The 21,517-nt window shown below is 40.7% G+C and overlaps 1 protein-coding gene across 1 annotated transcript; it reads left to right on the top strand.

Moving 5' to 3' along the window:
- Positions 1–4,510: 4,510 nt before the first annotated feature.
- LOC139719217 (retinol dehydrogenase 8-like) lies at positions 4,511–19,377 on the top strand. Its single transcript, XM_071630646.1, has 5 exons — positions 4,511–4,624; positions 11,126–11,394; positions 12,329–12,508; positions 13,796–13,889; positions 19,023–19,377. The coding sequence occupies exons 2-5, from the start codon at positions 11,130–11,132 to the stop codon at positions 19,375–19,377; spliced, it is 894 nt and encodes a 297-aa protein (XP_071486747.1). The 5' UTR covers positions 4,511–4,624; positions 11,126–11,129.
- Positions 19,378–21,517: the final 2,140 nt, after the last annotated feature.

The following is a 21,517-nucleotide window of genomic DNA, read 5'->3' as shown; positions in this document are numbered from 1 at the left end:
GTCTTTCGCGGGCTTCCCGTCGCGATGCGCTCTTTCGACCCTGACGTTCATAGCGAATTTCTCCCGGACTATTTTCTCAACCAAGGCGACGCAATCCTCCTCACCATTGGCGGATTCTGGTATCCCGATGACCCGGATGTTGTTTCTCCGCGAGAAGCGTTCGCTCTTGTTGATCTCCTGTTGTTGCTTGGCAACTTCTGACCTCAGAGCGCTGACCTCCTTCTCCATTGCCTGCATTCTCTTCTCCAGTTGAGAGTACATGTACTTCGACTCCACCTCAGTGACTCGCCGGCTCTCATAGTCAATGGCTGATCCCAGCTGGAATTCCACCTGCTTGATGTTGTCGATCAAAGAAGACACGGCTCTTTGTATCATCTTTTCAAAGTTAGCTGTCGCGGCTTTGAAGTACCGAGCAATGCCAGCAGGTGTGGTTACGTCATCCTCATTGATGAATGGGAGTTCCGATGTATCCAACTGGGCTGCTGATGTCGATGGGGCTGCTGGAGCCGTAGCAGTTTTCCGGCGAGCACCTTGGCGGAGAGCCTCGGGTGAAGCTGAGGCCGAGGCCCCGTGGTCTGTAGAAGATGGCGACCTAGGCGATGCGGGTTGCAGAGCAGCGGCGGTGTTTCCTGCCTTCTCTGGTCCAGAGTCGTCTTTCTTTGCTTTTCTCGCTAGCGGCTTCCTGATTGACTGGCTCATGATAGTAATGCGGTCGTCTTGAGAGGCCAGGATACTCAAATTTGTCAGATATAATGAATAATTTGCAAGAGACTTTGCTATGTACGTCCTATTCACTACTCCGACATTGCCTGATGGGAATCTTTAGAATACCAAATCGCATAGTGGTTCTTTGTTGGCTTGTGTAATGTGCCTGCAGATTGTTTAGTAAAAGGGGAAGTATCGATGGGTGGAGAATGTTTTGAATTACCTTTACAACCCCCTTTCAATGAGTGCCCCTTGGATTTTCGTATCCGCGATTTTTGCAGCCCGTGTGTATGGAACCTTAAGAGTGTTTTAATCTATAACCATCTGACCATCTTTTGTAAAGGTTGTAGCCATGGCGAGATCTTTGATGCTGTCATCTAATGATCTCTTTTAATAGGTGTAAACATGGTAAGATCCAAGCTCTAGTGTTCTGGTCATCTTTCCTACAAGACGTAGACATGATGGGATCCGAGATCAATAGTCACCTGATCATTCTTGTACAGGATTTAGACATGGCAAGATCTGGTATTTTGTCATCTACTAATCTATTCATACGGATGTAGACATGACGAGATCCAATATATTGTCATCTGATCATCTCTTCTGATTTTCTCATCTACAGTGTGTTGACATGATTAGATCCGAGATCTTGTCATCTGTAATGATCTATTCCATAGGATGTAGACACGACGGGATCCAATTCTGATCAATAATTCTCCTATAAGATCTCCTTCCTACTGGATTTCGACATGACAAGTTGATTATCTGGACATCTGAGTGCTACTTTCAAGCTTCCAATCGTCTGTAGAATAGAGCCACGTTTGCATGAATAACTATTTAGGAACTAACCTCACACCAGCTCAATGAAATTCGAGAAATTGAAATGAAAGATATACTGGCACCTGATATCATTTGTGCTGGGTTTCTTCACGTGATGATGACCATCGAGACATGTTCAATTTTAGCATCGTTGCTAGGATTTGCAGATGAAAAAAACAACAACTTTAGTGCTTCTAAATACATTGTATGTAATAGCTATAAAATGTGAGTTAGGAATAAAAATAACTAAATTGAAAATGTTAATCAGAATTATCAATATCAATTATTGTTAAATATACAAAATGTTAACAATTTGATGTTTCCAGGTTAGCATGCCTGTACAGTGACGGGGCATTAAACTGCACATCACTTGAATATGAGACCGTTCTGAAGCAAATAATGTTCACACAACAATAGATATATGATGTACTCTTAATGAATCCCACAAGAATTGGAACAATCATCCCCCAGCATTCCCACTGATTCCCACTGATCGGTTAGTAGCCATCCCCTTTAAGTTGTAATATTCAGTTTGGTTATTAAATGTTGATATTGTTATACAATGCTTAATTAGGTCTTCTTAGTATTTGTTCCTATGTTTGTTGTGTGTTTGTTGTTTGTTTTGAGACGCTACTCTTTGTTCCACTTGTACTGACCAGACCAAACCAGAGGGGAAAATATCGACGTAGAAATCGTAATATCCTGCAGGTAGTCCTCTGGCACTATAAATTGTTGCTTTATCTTTTATTCGAGTGCTTCCAAAATTTTGTCGGTGGTTTGATGTTCCTTACAAGTAATGAATAAAGATAACAAAAAGATATGTATGACAGAGGTGTCTTTGAGCTTAATTCGAAGAGTCGATATTCTTGGCATAGGTAAGACCAAAATGATTTTCCTCATCATTGTCATACAATTCAAAAGTTGCTTACAATTAGCATTTACGCAATTCGGTGGTTTTTATTCCAGGATTTGACTATGCCATAACGGATTTGTGCCACATAATTTTCATGTGGTACTTCCGATGTAAGAATCCCTGCCACAGGGTATGTCTTAAAGTTTTTGAACACAGTGCGCACCGTATAGTATTTAAGAAGACTGACAACGCACTCAGAGTCGTAATGAAGCTTTGTCAAATTAAGTGGTGATCATTATGTAGTGAAATTTTATCGCGATCGAGGTAGGCAAAATTACATTGTTGAACAACATGAACTCTCGTAGGCCTACACTTCCCTGTCCAACGTGGATATATGGGTATCGCGTGCTTCCCATAAAACTAATAATTCGCTAAATAAATAATGCATAACGTAGAATTACCAGATAAAATTTGCCGTATTCTTGTATTATAAATGACAGGAAAGAAATAAAGAAGAGACGTTAAGCAAAATCCATGGGGGTATTCGGTATAAGGGCTTAAAAAGTACTATTGACCCTTGACCCAACCACAAGCACTACAATGACTCTGAAAAAAAAATGGAGAGCACTTTCAGCTGATAAAATGAAAAACGGAAAACCTGATTTGAGGAAGATTCACAACAAACCCCATAAATTTCTAATCGAGGGTTCCGAACGGAGATTTTCTTCCCATTCGAAGGGGGTGGGTAGGGGGGATCGCCAGTAGAACGTTTAACAATACGCAAGTTGAAATAAGGAAACTGAAGTTAACACCACGATTTTTTTTCAGACCTTATTAGCGTCGTGATGATATACAGTTTTCCACAATGAAGTTGGATGCACGATATTTTGGTTAGCTTCAGCGCAACGTCAAATACTGTATTCAGAGAGAGTGAGAGAGAGATTCACCAAAAATATATACAGTGCTTGGTCTTTCGGTAAAAAAGCAACTCCTTTACACTTTTATACACATTAAAGGGATCTGAGTTCTGGTTGAGACCTAACGTCGGGTTTATAACATTTTTGGTGAGATACTGGGAAACCTCTTCTAAAATATGAAAGACCATGTAATTCCAAAAAGGATTCAACGTTTATTTGATGAAAATAATTGGTCTTGAAATGGCTGAGATATCCAAATAAGGGGTATCCTAATAAAACTGATAGACTACGACTTTTGTTAGGATCTCTTTGTTTTACTTTGTTTTTGAATATTTCAGTCATTACAAAACCGATTTTCATCAAATGAACTCCCTTTGATTCCCCTTAGAATTAATTGTATGCAGTTTTCACAATTCATAGAGTTCATGGTTTCTAAATATCTCGCAAAACGTTACAAGCTGAATCCTCACCTCAACCAGTACCGTCAGTCCTTAAACTAAATCCACAGTGGGGTAAATCTCTATTTAATGGAAGCGTCATATCATTTTAGTACCTTTTTTCTTTCTCTCTCTCTCTCTCTATCTCTCGATCACTCACAATCAACATGGGAGCAACTTCGCCCTCTACGAACCCACGGAAGACCTGTGATCAAGATCAAAACGATACTATTGCATAGATGTCAAGTTCAAAAAATTTTATGAGTGAGATTTTCATGATTCGGCATCTCGGCGCGCGCTCATGTGCATGAGAGAGGGAAGGGTGTGGGATGAGGTTGTCCGCCCTCCCACGATAGGGCGCTTTTACAATTTTTAGCTCTTAATGGTGCAAGCTGGTGCTTACGTAAGTGACTATTTTTTACTTACTTTGAAACACAAAAGGGAAATATGCCTTCAATTGCAACTCTCACTTTAATCCTTTAAGCTATGCTCCCGATGCGTGAGAAAAATATGTGCCATGCGTGAGATCGTGAGACAGACCCTAAATGCTTGAGTCTCACTCACAATGCGTGAGAATTGGTAGCTCTGCTATTGTATACAGTTGTATACGTTCGTGAAGACAGCGATGGTCCGCGTGTTGTAAACCTCCCCTGGGATAGATGTACATGTACATTGCATTATGTACCGCTGCCCTTGACTGTGGCCCCTCGACGCATTGTATTCCCAATATGCGCACATTGTCCGTGACTATTAAACCAACTCGAGCCGCAGTTATATGTTTCTCATGATGTTGGCTGCCACCAATGTTCTTCTGTTCCATTGAAAGTCTACACAGAAGAAACGAGACGGAATTCTCGGTACGTGGAACGTGGATGAAGATTGACAAAAAACAGGTATGATTGGTAGTGAATATAACATCAGTACACCCTACAGTAATGGATACGTGAATCAAACAGCTTAATCGGCATGTACTATGAATTACATTTACGACGGTATTTCACGGTGAGTTGGCTCAGTCGGTAGCGCGTCTGCCTCACGATCACGCGGCCCGGGTTCGAACCCGAGTCTGGACTGAGCAATGTTGTGTGTAAGCATACCGTCCCCTCTAGCAAGAGGCAACACACTCTGTCCCTCGGATAGGACATAAAATGGAGGTCCCGTGTATGAGAGAGTAAGAACTCATGCACGTAAAAGATCCCGCTTCATTCATTCATCGCAAAGAGCCATGGGCGTAAATCCGGGGGGGGGGGGGATGGGGGGGGGGGGGATATATCCCCCCCCCCCTGAAATGGAGGAGGGGGGGGGTGGCCTGTACAATCATCCCCCCTGTTTTTTCAGAAAAAAAATGGAGGAAGCAGAAATGTGATTGCATCAATTTTGGCATATTGCATGACGTTTGTACGCCGGCCTTCAGACAGGTAACAGAGCTGAACAGTATTCTATCTTGTAGGAAAATGTATACATAATTTCCTCAAGCGCTCGCTCGCTTCGCTCGCTCGCGAAGAAAGTAACATCGACATACACTGTAAGGTATGGCTCAGACGTTGACAACGTCAAATAGTATAGGCCTACATGTAAACATGCTATGACGCGAGTAACTGGGGACCATCTGCAAAATATGTACGAAAACAAACAAACAATAACAAAAACTATATCGCCATAATTGAACCCCCTCCATTTCCTGAATCATTCCTGAGAAACGACAGTGACTGATGACTCAGGATACATCTATGGGCATACCCAGGGAAGATCAGGGGCGTCGAATCTATCTCGGGGGGGGGGGGGGGGGGCGCAAAGGGGCATTTGCCCCGCCCCTACAGAAGTGTTTAGGCAGACAAATCATTTATCCCCAAGCAATTCCCGAGATGAGGACAAATCTCGAACTTTCTTAATGGAAAATTGTCCAAATATCGCCAGAACTATGCACCAGATCGTTGTATTGCAATCATAAACATGCAAAAAGCTCCGCTATACAGGATCCCTTTCGATAGACTTTGTACACTTTTGAGATTGACGTATAAATTCCCTAATTTATCAAAGAGTATGCAGCAGATCTTTCACTTAACAAAAGCACCCTCATACGCAGAGGCGTCGATGGGAGGGGGGGGGGGATGGTTCCCCCCATAAAAGTGGGACGAACAAAATCGAAAAATATAGCTACAAACGGCAGTTTTTGGAGTGTAAAATGTCAAAATTTTAAAGCTCGCTCGCTCCGCTCGCTCGCATTTAATCGCCGTGCCATTCTCCTGATGTTGCTGCCAGTGACTGACAGCAGTTGCGCCCGATGCGCCCCTCCCCCTTAATTTCCAAAGCGAAAAATATAGCTACAAACGGCAGTTTTGGGACTGTAAAATGTCAAAATTTTGAAGCTCGCTCGCTTCGCTCGCTTGCATTATTTTAATCATCATGCCATTCTCCTGATGTTGCTGCTAGTAATTGCCAGTAGTTTTCGCCCGATGCGCCTCCTTAATTTCCAAAGCGAAAAAATACAGCCACAAACGACAGTTTGGGGGACTGTAAAATGTCAAAATTTTCAAGCTCACTCGCTTCGCTCGCTCGCATTTAAACATTATATGCCATTCTCCTGATGTTGCTGCCAGTAATTGCCGGCAGTTGCGTCCGGTGTGCCCCCCCCCCCTTAATTTCCTAAGCGAAAAATATAGCTACAAACGACAGTTTTGGGACTGTAAAATGTCAAAATTTTTAAGCTCACTCGCTTCGCTTGCTCGCATTTTATCGTTATGCCATTCCCCTGATGTTGCTGCCAGTAACTGCCAGCAGTTGCGCCCGGTGCGCCCCTCTTAATTTCCAAAGCGAAAAAATACAGCCAAAAACGGCAGTTTTTGGACTGTAAAATGTCAACATTTTCAAGCTCGCTCGCTTCAGTCGCTCGCATTTAATTGTTATGCCATTCTCCTGATGTTGCTGCCAGTAATTGCCAGCAGTTGCACCCGGTGCGCCCCCCCCCCCTCTTCATTTCCAAAGCAAAAGAATACAGCCACAAACGGCAGTTTTTGGACTGTAAAATGTCAAAATTTTCAAGCTCGCTCGCTCCGCTCGCTCGCATTTAATCGTCATGCCATTCTCCTGATGTTGCTGCCAGTGATTGACAGCAGTTGCGCCCGGTGGGGCCCCCCTTAATTTCCAAAGCGAAGAAGTATAGCTACACACGGCAGTTTTTATACTGTAAAAGTATTATGTCGAAATTTTCAAGCTCGCTCGCATTTAATCGCTATGCCATTCTCCTGATGTTGCTGCCAGTGATTGACAACAGTTGCGCCCGGTGCGCCCCCCCCCCTTAATTTCCAAAGCGAAGAATATAGCTACAAACGGCAGTTTTTGGACTGTAAAATGTCAAAATTTTCAATGTAAAAAGATTTCACCGTGGGAGGGGAAACCCCCTACCATACCCTCCCCCCCCCCCTCGCTTGCTTCGCTCCCTCACAATCTCATAACCGCTCCCCCTAAGATCAAAGCCTGTCTACGCCGGTGATAGGCCCCACTATTTAGTAGGCCTTCACAGTGATGTCGAACAGGCGGAGCAAGAGCTGAAATACCACGATTTAGTCATTCAATAATATATTGTGAATATTTCAATTTCTATTGGGTTTTTTTAAAAGAAAAACAAAACAAAAATTTCACCAAAAGTGTGCACCAGATCGCTCAATTTCAGGTCTGAAAATGCAAAATCTTCCTCGTGTGGGAGAGGGATACCCCCCCCCCCCCCATACACAACCTCCCCCCGTTCGGTCGCTCCGCTCCCTCTCACAGATATTTCAAAAACAAAAAATGTCTTCATACTTTTAAGGTCTGATTTTCCGCCGAAAGTCATCTGAGAAGCAAAAAAAAAAAGCAACAACAAGAAGAAAAAGTCTTCATATTTTTGCTGCCACTTTCCTCCCACTTTATATTTCATGCAAAAGAGTGGGACATCCGATCCCTGTAAAGTGTGCGTGTGGGGGGGGGGGGGGGCACCAAGATTCTTCCCCCCCCCCCCCTCCCCCAAGGCTGCGCCGGTCCGGTTATGGGCTTGTAATCGTGGTGATGGTGACCATCCCCCCCCCCCCCCTCGTCAGTACGGATTTACGCCGTTGCAAAGAGCAGGGTGTTTAACCCGGTGAAGTGGTTCCACCTCTCATCCAACTGGACCCCATGGAAGACCAGCTTCATAGCTGAATATGGGCTATCCAGCCATCTTCTCAGATGGAAATGAACAAACACAAACAAACAAATCCACATTGCTAGTATGTTGAGTCAGGGAGGTGAGTCTCACCTCCCTGGTTGAGTGCACGTTCACAGATTCCACCGCTTAAATATTGATGTATACATGCGAAACACGTGCCATGCTGGCGACCTTCGCCCTTCCGTTTCCCACGTCGGAATTCCGCCGGTGCACGTGACTACGTATATATGAGCAGTACAGACAGTATAATCATGAACAAGGAGGTACTAGTCTCCATTGCGTGACAATGGCAGAGATGCCAAGTTCAAAAAACTTTTATGAGTGAGATTTTTATGACTCGGCGTCTCGGCGCTCGCGCGCATGCGCGCGCGAACGAGGAGGGTGTCCCCCTCCCATGGTAGGGAGCTTTTTTAAATTATTAGCTCTTAATGATGCGATCTGGTGCTTACTAATTTTGAAAGGCAAAAGGGAAATATACCTTCAATTGCAACTATCACTCTAATCCTTCGAGCTATATGCTCCTTATTTTTGGCCCAAATTGCAGACTTCACCAGATGCGTGAGAAAAATGGGTGCCATGCGTGAGATCGTGAGACAGACCCTAAATGCTTGAGTCTCACGCAGAATGCGTGAGACTTGGTAGCTCTGCCATTGAGATACATAATATTATCGTATGACTATAATGGTACATGAAACATTACATATGAACACACTGACGCAACAATCAGTCGGCCTATACGTACAACATGGAGCTACAAGCTCCATGGAACAATCATGTATACACTGCATATCTTCGTGTACAGAACGATGGGCCTTCTGTGCAGACATCACACGGCTGTCTCGTCACGGGATGATAAGGGTCGATGGAAAATGACCTCATCTCTGTACCAGTTTTATCGAGGTAGCAGATCTTTACAGTTTACCCCTTTCACGTGACTCATTGGTAGATCACTCATTCCGTCGTACCCCGGAGAGAGAGAAGGAGAGAGATAGGGATCAGATCAGATAGAGAATGAAAGGGGCGCTGGAATAATAAAAGACATTGATTTTGGTTTTGGTAAGTTTCCTTTCTCATATTCATTAGAGTGACCGAAAAAATATACAACTTACAATCAAAGCCTAATCAGGTAATTTTATGAATACATTTTATGAACATTCCCATTGAAAACATTTACCTTTTTAGAATTTACCCACTATACGTTCCTCTTGACCCAGGTGTGTAAATGAGCTAGTACCTGGCAATTTAAGGGTAATGAGGACCTTCTGGTATAGGAGCAATGGTAATTACACTTAAGATGCTATCCTTCCTAAGGAATACAATGGATTATTACTATTATCACTATTGTTATTGTTGTTGTTATTATCATTGCTGTTATTACCATTATTATTAACAAATTATTAACAAATATACCTGCATTAATTATTGGTCTCACTCATGCCTCTTCTGCCTCAAGTAAAGCAAGACACATTTGAAAATTTCATGAAATATATGCACAAGAAAGATATGACGTCTTTCATGTTGTATACCTCTTGATCAATCCTAGTCCTTTTATGTGAGTACGGCTTTTTAGCCCCTGCCCCTCACTCAGTATCATTTTGGATACGCCTATATGCTCATTCCCTCCCTTTGAAACCGCCCACCCCCATATATCTCAGGATTGTTAAAATTTCTGAACCCCTCCCCCCTTTCGCGGGCTTTTCGCAGGCTTTTAGAGACCCCACCCCATCCCGACTTCCCCTAAATCCGGAACATTGCTTAACGTACCCCTTTTTTTCTCAGGTAAGCTGTCATTCCAGTCTATGTGCCAATGTTTCTATTACCGGTACTTCAAAAATTTTCAATCTAAAATCTCCTATAATTTCCTATTTCTGAAATGAAATAATCCTGCATTGAGGAATAAGCTTTCAAAGCTATGTATAGGGTGGATTTCAGGAATTTGATTCCAGGATTTTATATTTTTCTTTCCTATGATTTTCAAGATATTTCCTAATTAGGATTCCAGAGAGAAAGAGAGAAAATAAAGACATACCCCTTTAAAAAAGCCTCGGATGTAAAAATCAAATATACCCTTATTCTAATGATAATAATAACAATAATACAAATCTACAGAAGTGCACAAATCGCCTGAAAGAAGTGAAATTGAAAATGCTACAAATCGGAATCAACGAGAAGAAACAAACATGGTAAAATAAACAAACTACTACTTCGTAAATTAAGCATAAAATGTGCTTTCTTAGCTCCACTTTGAATACATCAATGTTGTGATTATTGCGAATATGTAATGGCAAATCATTTCTACGTAATATACGTGTACCTGCATGGACAAACACGGAGCGACCGCCCTCCCCCTCCCCCCCCCCCCCCCCCCCCCCCCACCCCTTTTGGTGTAAACTTTTGTTACGGCATATGAAATGCAGTGAGGTGACGTTCGTTTCCCTATAAACGGCTGCGTAACAGTAGTTGCCTGATAGGACTTCATTGATAGTTGGCAAACAAGTTCTGTCAAGGAGGCCATCTTACCCACAAAGTCAGCGCCTTGCGCTTGAGCGGATCCTCCAGATAGAGGGGAACTGATATGGATAACATGGTATCCCGCTCCGGTGGGCTGTACGTGCGCTTCAATGATCCTATCGGGCAAAATACCCCGGACCCTTCCCCTGAACCTAATCCTGAACCTAACCCTAACCCTAACCCAAACTCTAACCCTAAACCTAACCCGAAGCCTAATCTTTACGCTAACTTTATATCACTAACCAACATTTTGCCGGGGGAGGGGGGGGGGGGGGGGTAATTGCACTGATACGATCCTATCTGCTATTGTCGGTGCACATGCGGTCAAACAGTGATGAGGATTCACTTGCAGAACAAAGAATTGGGTGTATAGGCCCCTACATCCGGTGGGAGGCTCTGCAAGAACAACTGCAAAATATTCCCTTTTCTAGTTTTTTTTTTCTCAGCTATGAGCTGTTTCATGAGCTGAGATACCTGCAACAATGAATGCGTTATTAGACCTGTTATGATCACCCGGTATAGGCCGACATTGATCGAGCTGTTCTAACCACGTAGTCCCAATCGCATCGGGGTCATCAGTTTGGTGTGGAGAGTGGAGCGTGAGTACATATATTCATTAATTCAGTTATTCAAACAAAAAAATACCATGACAAACGAAAGGACTCTATCTCTGTGATAAAGATTAATCTTGTTTTGCCAGAATCATGGCGTCTCGAATAGCGCTCGTTACTGGCTGCTCTTCCGGTATCGGGTTGGTGACCGCTCAACGACTGGCCCAGCGCGCCAAGGAGCCGCTGATCGTCTACGCGACCATGAGGAACATGTCCAAGAAAGACCAACTGGAAGCGGCGGCAGGGAACACCCTCAATAAAACCCTCTTCATCCGAGAACTTGACGTCACAAAGGAAAAAACGATCGTGGAAACGGTCTCTCATATCTTGGATACACACGGACAAATAGATGTATTAGGTATGTCATAGGTACACTGTACCCTACGTTTGCACATGAAGTGTTGTCAATAATCACTTCTTTTTTTTAAATAATACTATTTGGAACATGAACAATCCTTTCCTCAAGAGGTCATTGCCAACTTAAAGTAAAAAAGAACTTCACTTACAAAATACATGTGCCCAACGGAATTTAGTTAGAAATTCGTTCTCATGCCACGAGAATAATAATTCAAGACAAAAACAAATAAAAATGTCAGTACCATCGACATTTTAAGCAATCGTTACGATTCAGCGATGGTATCTTTTTTTATGCCTCCGCCACGAATCGTCGGAGGCATTATGTTTTTCAGTCCTTCTGTCCTTAATCAACTTTGTGTGACATCATTTTGTCAAAGAGAAGGTGCCAAAATTTCACTGTTTCCCCATATTGTGGCAATGGTTCACAGTACTATTGTCATGAAATTTGCACTATTTGGTATCACAATGTAGGACTACTTGGAGAAAGTTCTGTATTATGGGGTCCAAGATTAAACGAAACTTTGTATGGAGGTACTTCTGATATTTAGTATAGTTATTGACTTCACCATCAACATATCTTGGCTATGTCATCAAACTTTCAATCTGTCATTTCTACTTCTTTTTTTTGCCAGTCATGTGAAGCTGTCGTCACTTCTTATCAAAATTTTCTTACATTGGAAGAATGATGAGGTATTGCGATGGAATATCAGACACCATCTTGCCCCATTTTTATTCAAAATTCATTGTTACGTGAAAGTATTCCAAACTGTACAATTTCAAAACTATATTATTTTCTTAGATGATAGATTCAAGAGAGTTCCCCCTGCTTGATTGACCCTACTCTTCTTATCACGGTCTATTTGGCCATTTAATAGTGAATTTTTTTCAATTGAATTGCATATACCATTATCAAATTTTTCTTCTTATTCCGCCAGTGAATAACGCGGGCATTTCCGGTATAAATATCGCAGAAGTGACGAGCATTTCTACCTTCAAGAAAATGTTCGACGTCAATTTCTTCGGGGTCGTTCGGATGACCCAGGAAGTGATTCCGCACATGAAGGGGCGGAGGTCGGGTCGGATAATCAACATATCTTCATTGTCGGGAATTATGGGTGAGAAGCCTTTCGAGACCGTTGGAATAATGTATTCACCGTGGTGATGACATGTTTCTTGACGTGTAATCGAGCAATGTCACATATCAACCAAACAAATGACTTCGACGTTGTAGTATAATAGCGACAGTGTCAAATCTTGTTCATATTTAAATAGTGAGTCATTCGTGACATGATCTATTCTGCTACAATGAATTAGAAATACATCGTAAAACTAAGTGAACGGAACAGGTTATGATGTCTATATTTGTTATTCTTTTTCATGCACTTCACTCAACGTCCGCTGAAATGCCCTTTTCTTTCCAGACTGGTGTGCTTTTTTTATTCTGATTTAGTTTATCACCCTTGATCTAGAAGCGCTTTTGTAGAGTGGGTAATTTGGCTTTCGTCTCTTTGTCTAAACACGCTTGGCACAACTTCTAGCCAATGTTTTCATCCTTGGGGAAAAGATGTTTTACCAACTACGTCTCTCTTGATCCAGGGCTATGAATAGGCGCGCGATGAGCTATAGGGTAATAAAAGAGAGTTCTTCCAGATGGAAGAATGTACGAGACTTTTGTACAAAAAGCCTCCCCCTTGCTACAGTTTCCTGCCGCTCTTTGAATGAGCAGACAACGAATATTTGTGCTTTGAATAGAAGCTTCAAATCAAACTTTGGTGTAGAAAGTAACATTTTTGGCATCAGTAAGTAGAAAAATGCACTGGAATGCGCTTCAGCGGAGAATATTATTTGAAAGATCAAATATGCCAGAAAGAAAGATAAGAAACTAGTACGCTGTACGCGCAAATGTGCCCATCACTGAAGCAGAGAGAACCAAATTTTCATTTCAGATTTGTGCATCACGAGGAAAGCAGAAATACGTGTGTACAACCTTTTTTTTTTGTGTGTGTGTGTGTGTGTATGACTAAATTTTTTTCCTGAACATGTTCTTAACAAATTCCAGTAGTCCATAAAAAAAAAAAAATACGCTGAAGTACAGCTTGTAACTTAAAGAAAAGGGAAACTTTTTCTTTGTTTCCAAATGTTGTCTTGGAAGTTAGAGTGGTGCCAAACGTGGATGAATTTTAGACATCCCATTGCAATGCTGTAGAACCCAAACATGTTTGCATGGATTACCAAGAGTTGCCGCTCCATCTGTAGCACCTCTAAGTCATAAAAATGACGGCCGGGGAGGAAGGACTACTAGGAATCAATGTTTATGCTTCAACGCTAAGCTGCTCTTGATGAATAAGGTCACAGTGAATGGAATATGACGTTGTTCTCTCATCGTCTGCGTTTTCCTATAGGCGTGATGTTTTACGACATGTATGGGTCTACCAAGTTTGCGCTCGAGGGGTTCTCTGAATGCTTAGCAATGTCCCTGCGGCATTCCAACGTTTGGTAAGAACGAAACTTTCAACTAGAGATTGTAATTTGTCATCACTGACAAATTAAGGTGATCCGATTTTTTTTAATCAATGATTCGAGTCCTGATCGCAATAGGCATGACCATACAAGTTTCATCTGTGTTTAGAGACATTGACCGTGTGATGTTTGGATTCTCATTTACAAAAGGGAGTCATATCTGCCATCTTTGGTACCAAATTCTGTATACACTGAATAACGAAGATACAGCAACAAATACATATGACCTTTGACCCACCTTTACACTCCCAAGATGGCATCTGAGGAAAAAGTGGTTATTTTGTGAAATGATTGTTCCGATATCGTCTACAAGTGTGCAAAATATGGGAAAGATAGGACAGGTATTCACCAAGCTACAGGATGCAACATTTATGACCTTTAACCCTAATTTACATACCCAAGATGGTGTCCGATCAAGTAGTTGTTATTTTATGAAATAATGTACGTGACATGAACCAAAAGATGTGCAAAATATGGGGGTGATAGGGGCTGTTTTTCTTGAGTTATTGCAAAGAAAGTTGCAGAAAGAAAGAAATATCTCAATACATCGAAGATAAGCTTAAATTTCAACCAAGTTTTTTGACGTGATCCCGACACCATATGAAAAAAAACGAAGGGCTTTAAAGCGATAGCGCAAAGTCTAAGCTACAACATATTAAAATCTGGGCGAAATTCACCGAAGGGTAAGTGAGCTAGTGCTCGATGAAGACAGTCATGTCAATTTTCACATTTAAAAAAATTCCCTCCCATAGAGATAACACGTCATAACGAAGATACAGAAAGAAGTACATATTATCTTTGACCCCAATTTGCACAGACAAGATGGCATCTGAGCAAAAAGTGATTATTTTGTGAAATGATGCATGTAAGATGGTTTTTGCGTGTGAAAAATATGGAAAAGATAGGACATGTATTCACAAAGATACAGGATGAAACATTTATGACCTTTGACCCTAATTTACATACCCAAGATGGTGTCAGATCAAGTAGCTGTTATTTTATGAAATAATGTACATGACATGAACTAAACATGTGCAAAATATGGGGGTGATAGGGGCTGTTTTTCTTGAGTTATTGCAAAGAAAGTTGAAGAAAGAAAGAAATATCTCAATACATCGAAGATAAGCTTTAATTTCAACGAAGTTTTTCGACGTAATTCCGACATCGTATGAAGAAATGAAGGGCACACTTACGATAGCAAAAAGTCTCAGCTACAATATACTTAAATCTGGGAGAAATTCACCGAAGCATAAGTGAGCTAGTGCTCGATAAAGATAGTCATGTCAATTTTCATTTCCAGAAAAACTGCACTCCCATAGAGATAACACGTAAACTGGTCAAATTTGACAAGATTACATTTAATCCCTTTTTACGAGGTGAAACCGTCATCCAATCAAAATTGTGTTACAATATTTCTGAAAAAGCATTAAATAAGCTACAAAATACTGAAATCTGGGTGAAAATTGGCAAAGGATTAGTGAGATGCGCTCGAATGAACTTGAAATTTGATGACGTCATTTTGAAAATTTACATTTTTTATTTTATTAAGAAATTTGATATCTTTTAATCATTTTGCCAGCATCGCCAACCCATGAAACGACATGTACAACTCATCAGCTTTCAAAAAATGTAAAGAAAATGGGGGGTCACCGTCCATCCTGACGAGTAAAATCGGATTTGAAATTAGCGTTTTTTTTGGTATAGTTGCACTGTATATCGCCATTGACGCGCGCGCGGAATTTCAACTTTGACGGGCCCGTATGACGTCATATTGAGTCGGATTGACTTGAAACTTGGTAGAAATATTCCTTGACATTTTAGACATCCGATCCGTGTAAAAAAACGGGATATTTTCATCGCATATGAGCTTTGCGTGCGTATATGCGCGCGCGCGTACGCGTCCGTCGATTTTTTCTGAAATACTCCAAATGACCTGAAACGTGTGCAAAACAATTTTGAGCTCGATTGGAGCATATTAAAATTTCAACGCGCGCGTACGCGCTCGTTTACCAGGGTCGCGATGAAATTTTATTAAATATATCGATAGAACTTGACTTGAACTATATAATATGTAAATTTCATTGAGAAATTCCGTTTCATTAATGAGATACGAATGTGAACGTGATTTCAGATAATGACGTCATAGTGACGTCATGGTTGACTGATCACAATGATACATTAGATCTGTCGTTCTTATGACGTGATACATATATGGTATAAGTTTAAAAGTCATAGGTGAATGACTTTTTGAGTTAATCGCTGCACAACATTTGAGGAGAAAGAAATAAAGAAGAAAGATTCAGTACAGATACAATAGGTGATCCGAGAGGATACTCGGATCACCTAATACTGACATAATGTTGCAGTTGCTGTGCCCTTATACCAACTTATCAGGCCACTTCACGTCTTTTCGAAAGTTTCTCACCGGTTAAATTCAGTAGATAATCATATGCATAATACACAGAGCGTACGCATCCATGACAACAGAAGCAATATTACAGCAACTATCTTACATCCGCTGCTACTTCTGTCATAACGTTACTCATCATCATTAGGTGATCCGAGTATCCTCTCGGATCACCTATTGTATCTGTACGGATTCTTTCTTCTTCTTCTTTATTTCTTTCTCCTCAAATCTTGTGCAGCGGTTAACTCAAAAAGTCCCCCACCTATCACTTTCAAACTTATACCATGTATGTATCATGTCCTAAGGACGACAGATCTAGTGTATCAATGTGATCAGTTGACCGTGACGTCATTATGACGTCATTATCTGAAATCACGTTTACATCAATATCTCATTAATGGAACGAAATTTTTGAATGAAATTAAGATATCATATAGTTCAAGTCAAGGTCTATTGATATATTTCATAAAATTTGGTCACGTTCATACTAAACGAGCGCGTACGCGCGCGTTGAAATTTAAACATGTTCTAATCAACCTCAAAATTGTTTTGCACACGTTTCAGGTCATTTACAGCATTTCAAAAAAATCGACGGACGCGTACGCGCGCGCGCATATACGCACGCACAGCTCATATGCAATAGAAATTTCCCGTTTTATCGCACGGATCGAATGTCTGAAATGTCAAGGAATATTTCTACCAAGTTTCAAGTCGATCCGACTCAATATGACGTCATACGGGCCAATCAAAGTTTAAATTCCGCGCGCGCGTCAATGGCGATATACAGTGCAACTATGCCAAAAAACCGCCAATTTTAAATCCGATTTTACTCGTCAGGATGGACGGTGACCCCCCATTTTCTTTACATATTTTGAAAGCTGATGAGTTGTACATGTCATTTCATGGGGTGGTAATGCTGACAAAATGATCAAAAGATATCAAATTTCTTAATAAAGTAAAAAAAGTGAATTTTCAAAATGACGTCATCAAATTTCAAGTTTATTCGAGCATATCTCACTAGTCCTTTGTCAATTTTCACCCAGATTTCAGTATATTGTAGCTTATTTAATGTTCTTACAAACACAAAATTACAAAGTTTTGATTGGATAACGGTATCACCTCGTAAAAATGGATTGAAAGTAATCTTGTCAAATTTGACCAGTTTACGTGTTATCTCTACGGGAGTGCAGTTTTTCTGGAAATGAAAATTGATATGACTATCTTTATCGAGCACTAGCTCACTTACCCTTCGGTAAATTTCTCCCAGATTTTAATATGTTGTAGCTTAGACTTTACGCTACCGTAAGTGTGCCCTTCATTTTTTCATACGCTGTCGGGATCACGTCAAAGATTTTGGTTGAAATTCAAGCTTATCTTCGATGTATTGAGATATTTCTTTCTTTCTGCAACTTTCTTTGCAATAACTCAAGAAAAACGGCCTCTATCACTTCCATATTTTGCACATGTTAAGTTCATGTCACGTAAATTATTTCATAAAATAACAACTACTTGATCAGACACCATCTTGGGTATGTAAATTAGGGTCAAAGGTCATAAGTGTTTCATCCTGTATCTTAGTGAATACCTGTACTATCTTTCCCATATTTTGCACACGCAAAGACCATGTTACAAGGATCATTTCACAAAATAACTACTTTTTACTCAGATGCCATCTTGTCTGTGCAAATTGAGGTCAAAGGTCATATGTACTTCTTTTGTATCTTCGTTATGACGTGTTATCTCTATGGGAGGGAATTTTTTTAAATGTGAAAATTGACATGATTGTCTTTATCGAGCACTAGCTCACTTACCCTTCGGTGAATTTCTCCCAGATTTTAATATGTTGTAGCTGAGACTTTACGCTACCATAACCGTGCCCTTCGTTTTTTCATACGTTGTCGGCATCACGTTAAAAAAAAAAACTTGGTCGAAATTAAAGCTTATCTTCTATGTATTGAGATATTTCTTTCTTTCTGCAACTTCCTTTGCAATAACTCAAGAAAAACACGCCCTATCACCCCACATGTTTAGTTCATGTCACGTACATTATTTAATGAGATAACAACTACTAGATCGGACATCTTGGATATGTAAATTAGGGTCAAAGGTCATAAATGTTTCATCTTGTATCTTGGTGAATACCTGTCCTTATATCTTTCCCATATTTTTCACACGTATTATATAGACGATGTCGCGAGAATCATTTCACAAAATAACCACTATTTCATCAGATGCAATCTTGGGAGTGCAAAGGTGGGTCAAAAGTCATATGTACTTGTTGCTGTTTCTTTGTTATAGTGTATGCAGAATTTGGTACCAAACATGGCAGATATGACTCCCTTTGCTAAATGAGAATGCAAACACCACACGGCCAATGTCTCTAAACACAGATGGAACTTGTATGGTCATGCCTATTGCAATCAGGACTCGAATCATTGATTAAACAAAAATCGGATCACCTTAATTTGTCAGTGATGACAAATTACAATCTCTAGTCTTAATATCACGATGGTTATAGTTAAAAAGCTCGCGATTTAAAATACCGAAGAAATAAAGATATTTATGATTCTTATTATGCACGCTTCTTTTCACTCTTGCTAGTTAGGTACAAGCTTGTATGGTAGGGTACACGAGTAATAGATGTTATCCATTATTCCATCATAATTGTTCTCTCTATCCTTCCCCCTCTCCCTCTCTTGCAGGGTAAGCAATGTACAACCAGGACCTGTTGAAACCGACGTCCTGACCAATCCAGATGTGAGCGACGTTCTCCTCCAGCAGATGGACGATCCCAGGGTGGACGACAAAACGCGCGAAATGTACAGGATGATATGGAAGCGCAGGGAGACCATGTTGACGGTCGCCGGCGGGGCGCAGACAGCGTCCGAAATCGTCGATGTTGTTGAAGAGGCGGTGGACTCAGAAAGACCGCACCTCCGGTACCAGACCAGCGAGAAGTCGAGAAAGCTGACTGCGGAAAGGTTCAAACAAGGAGCTCCTTGGTTCACAGATCCTTCTGGGGACGACGTGACTGGGGATTACTTTTTGAATTCGTGAGCACGTTGCTGTATAGCACAATAGGCTGGCATGGTGCTGTGGATGTCGCTCCGGTCTCATAAATATAAGATTATGCTGCAAAGTTCAACTCCCAATCGCAGGGTTGATAGGCTTGTTGTTACAATTGTCTTTTAATTTTGTACGTATGTTACTGCGTATAGGTGTGTGTGTGTGTGTGTGTGTCATTGTGTGTGTTTGAGAAAGACTGCCAGCATTTTAGATGTCTCAGATCTGAGACGTCCACAATAATTAATACACGCGGTCATTCTCGCGCACATTTCTCAAGAGTCATATTCTATTGATTTTGTACTTCATACTCCACTGCCCAAATGTTGACGAGAAGTATAAAGCTTTTCCCCCCGTATTTCTAGTGACATGCTGACTTGTGTATGATTCCAACAACAAACAAAATAACGTGATAAAATAGAAGTTTGAATGGTACCAATCCGTGTTTTTGAAAAGGATACACGTATGCAACATGATGGAAATCTTTAGAATACCAAATCGGATAGTAGTTCTTTGTTGGCTTGTGTAATGTGCCTACAGATTGTTTAGTAAAAGGGGAAGTATCGATGGGTGGGGGATATTTTGAATTACCTTTACAACCCCCTTTCAATGAGTGCCCCTTGGATCTTCGTATCCATGATTTTTGCAACCCGTGTGTATGGAAGCTTAAAAGTGCCACCCAGATGTCCAAGTAAATCAACTTGCCATGTGGACAGTCGGGAAAATGATGAGATGACAAGATTTCAGATCTTGTGGAAGTTATAGAAGTAGGCCAACTGGTAATGAGGCTATGTGGCAACTGGACTAAATGGTCATTAGACGAACTGGTTGTAGACGAAACAGGATTAGACCTTGTGGGTTGAGACTTAATGGCTATTAGATGAGGTGAGTTGACCAAGTGATAGATCACCGATGATCAGACCACAAGCAAGACAAGATCTTTTATATCGTCATATCTAGATATGACTAAATGACAAGATTTCGGATCTCGTCAAGCCAACATTCCGTGTAGAACAGATAATTAGATGATGACGACCGATCTTTACTAATTTTAGCATAGATGCTAGAATTTGCAGATGAAAAAAAAAAACTTGAGTTCTTCAAAATACATTGTATGTAGTTATGAAATGTGAGTTAGGAATAAAAATAACCAACATGAAAATGTTAAACAGAATTATCAATATCAATTATTGTTAAATATACAAAATGTGAACAATTTAATATTTCCAGGTTAGCATGCCTGTACAGTGACGGGGCATTAAACTGCACATTACTTGAATATGAGACCGTTCTGAAGCAAGTAATTTTCACAAAACAATAGATATATAATGTACTCTTAATGAATCCCATAAGAATTGGAACAATCATCCCCCAGCATTCCCACAGATTCCCTCTGATCGGTTAGTAGCCATCCCCTTTAAGTTGTAATATTCAGTTTGGTTATTAAATGTTGATATTGTTATACAATGCTTAATTAGGTCTTCTTGGTATTTGTTCCTATGTTTGTTGTGTGTTTGTTGTTTGTTTTGAGACGCTACTCTTTGTTCCACTTGTACTGACCAGACCAAACCAGAGGGGAAAATATCGACGTAGAAATCGTAATACCTGTATCCTGAAGGTAGTCCTCTGGCACTATAAATTGTTGCTTTATCTTTTATTCGAGTGCTTCCAAAATTTTGTCGGTGGTTTGATGTTCCTTGTAATGAATAAAGATAACAAAAAGATATGTATGACAGAGGTGTCTTTGAGCTTAATTCGAAGAGTCGATATTCTTGGCATAGGTAAGACCAAAATGATTTTCCTCATCATTGTCATACAATTCAAAAGTTGCTTACAATTAGCATTTACGCAATTCGGTGGTTTTTATTCCAGAATTTGACTATGCCATAACGGATTTGTGCCACATAATTTTCATGTGGTACTTCCGATGTAAGAATCCCTGCCACAGGGTATGTCTTAAAGTTTTTGAACACAGTGCGCACCGTATAGTATTTAAGAAGACTGACAACGCACTCAGAGTCGTAATGAAGCTTTGTCAAATTAAGTGGTGATCATTATGTAGTGAAATTTTATCGCGATCGAGGTAGGCAAAATTACATTGTTGAACAACATGAACTCTCGTAGGCCTACACTT

Source organism: Diadema antillarum, unplaced genomic scaffold (assembly GCF_040938485.1).
Source record: "Diadema antillarum isolate AM-2024a unplaced genomic scaffold, OU_Dant_1.0 scf00000107, whole genome shotgun sequence".
Taxonomy (NCBI): Eukaryota; Metazoa; Echinodermata; class Echinoidea; order Diadematoida; family Diadematidae; genus Diadema; species Diadema antillarum.
Note: the sequence above shows the minus strand (reverse complement) of the source record. Positions and strands in the feature narration are given on the sequence as shown.

Bases quoted from the DNA above. Each gene is read 5' to 3' on its own strand.
- LOC139719217 (XM_071630646.1), top strand. From the start codon at position 11,130: ATGGCGTCTCGAATAGCGCTCGTTACTGGCTGCTCTTCCGGTATCGGG. The intron at 12,509-13,795 runs GTGAGAAGCCTT...GTTTTCCTATAG, and splicing joins TTCATTGTCGGGAATTATGG to GCGTGATGTTTTACGACATG. The intron at 13,890-19,022 runs GTAAGAACGAAA...CCTCTCTTGCAG, and splicing joins CTGCGGCATTCCAACGTTTG to GGTAAGCAATGTACAACCAG.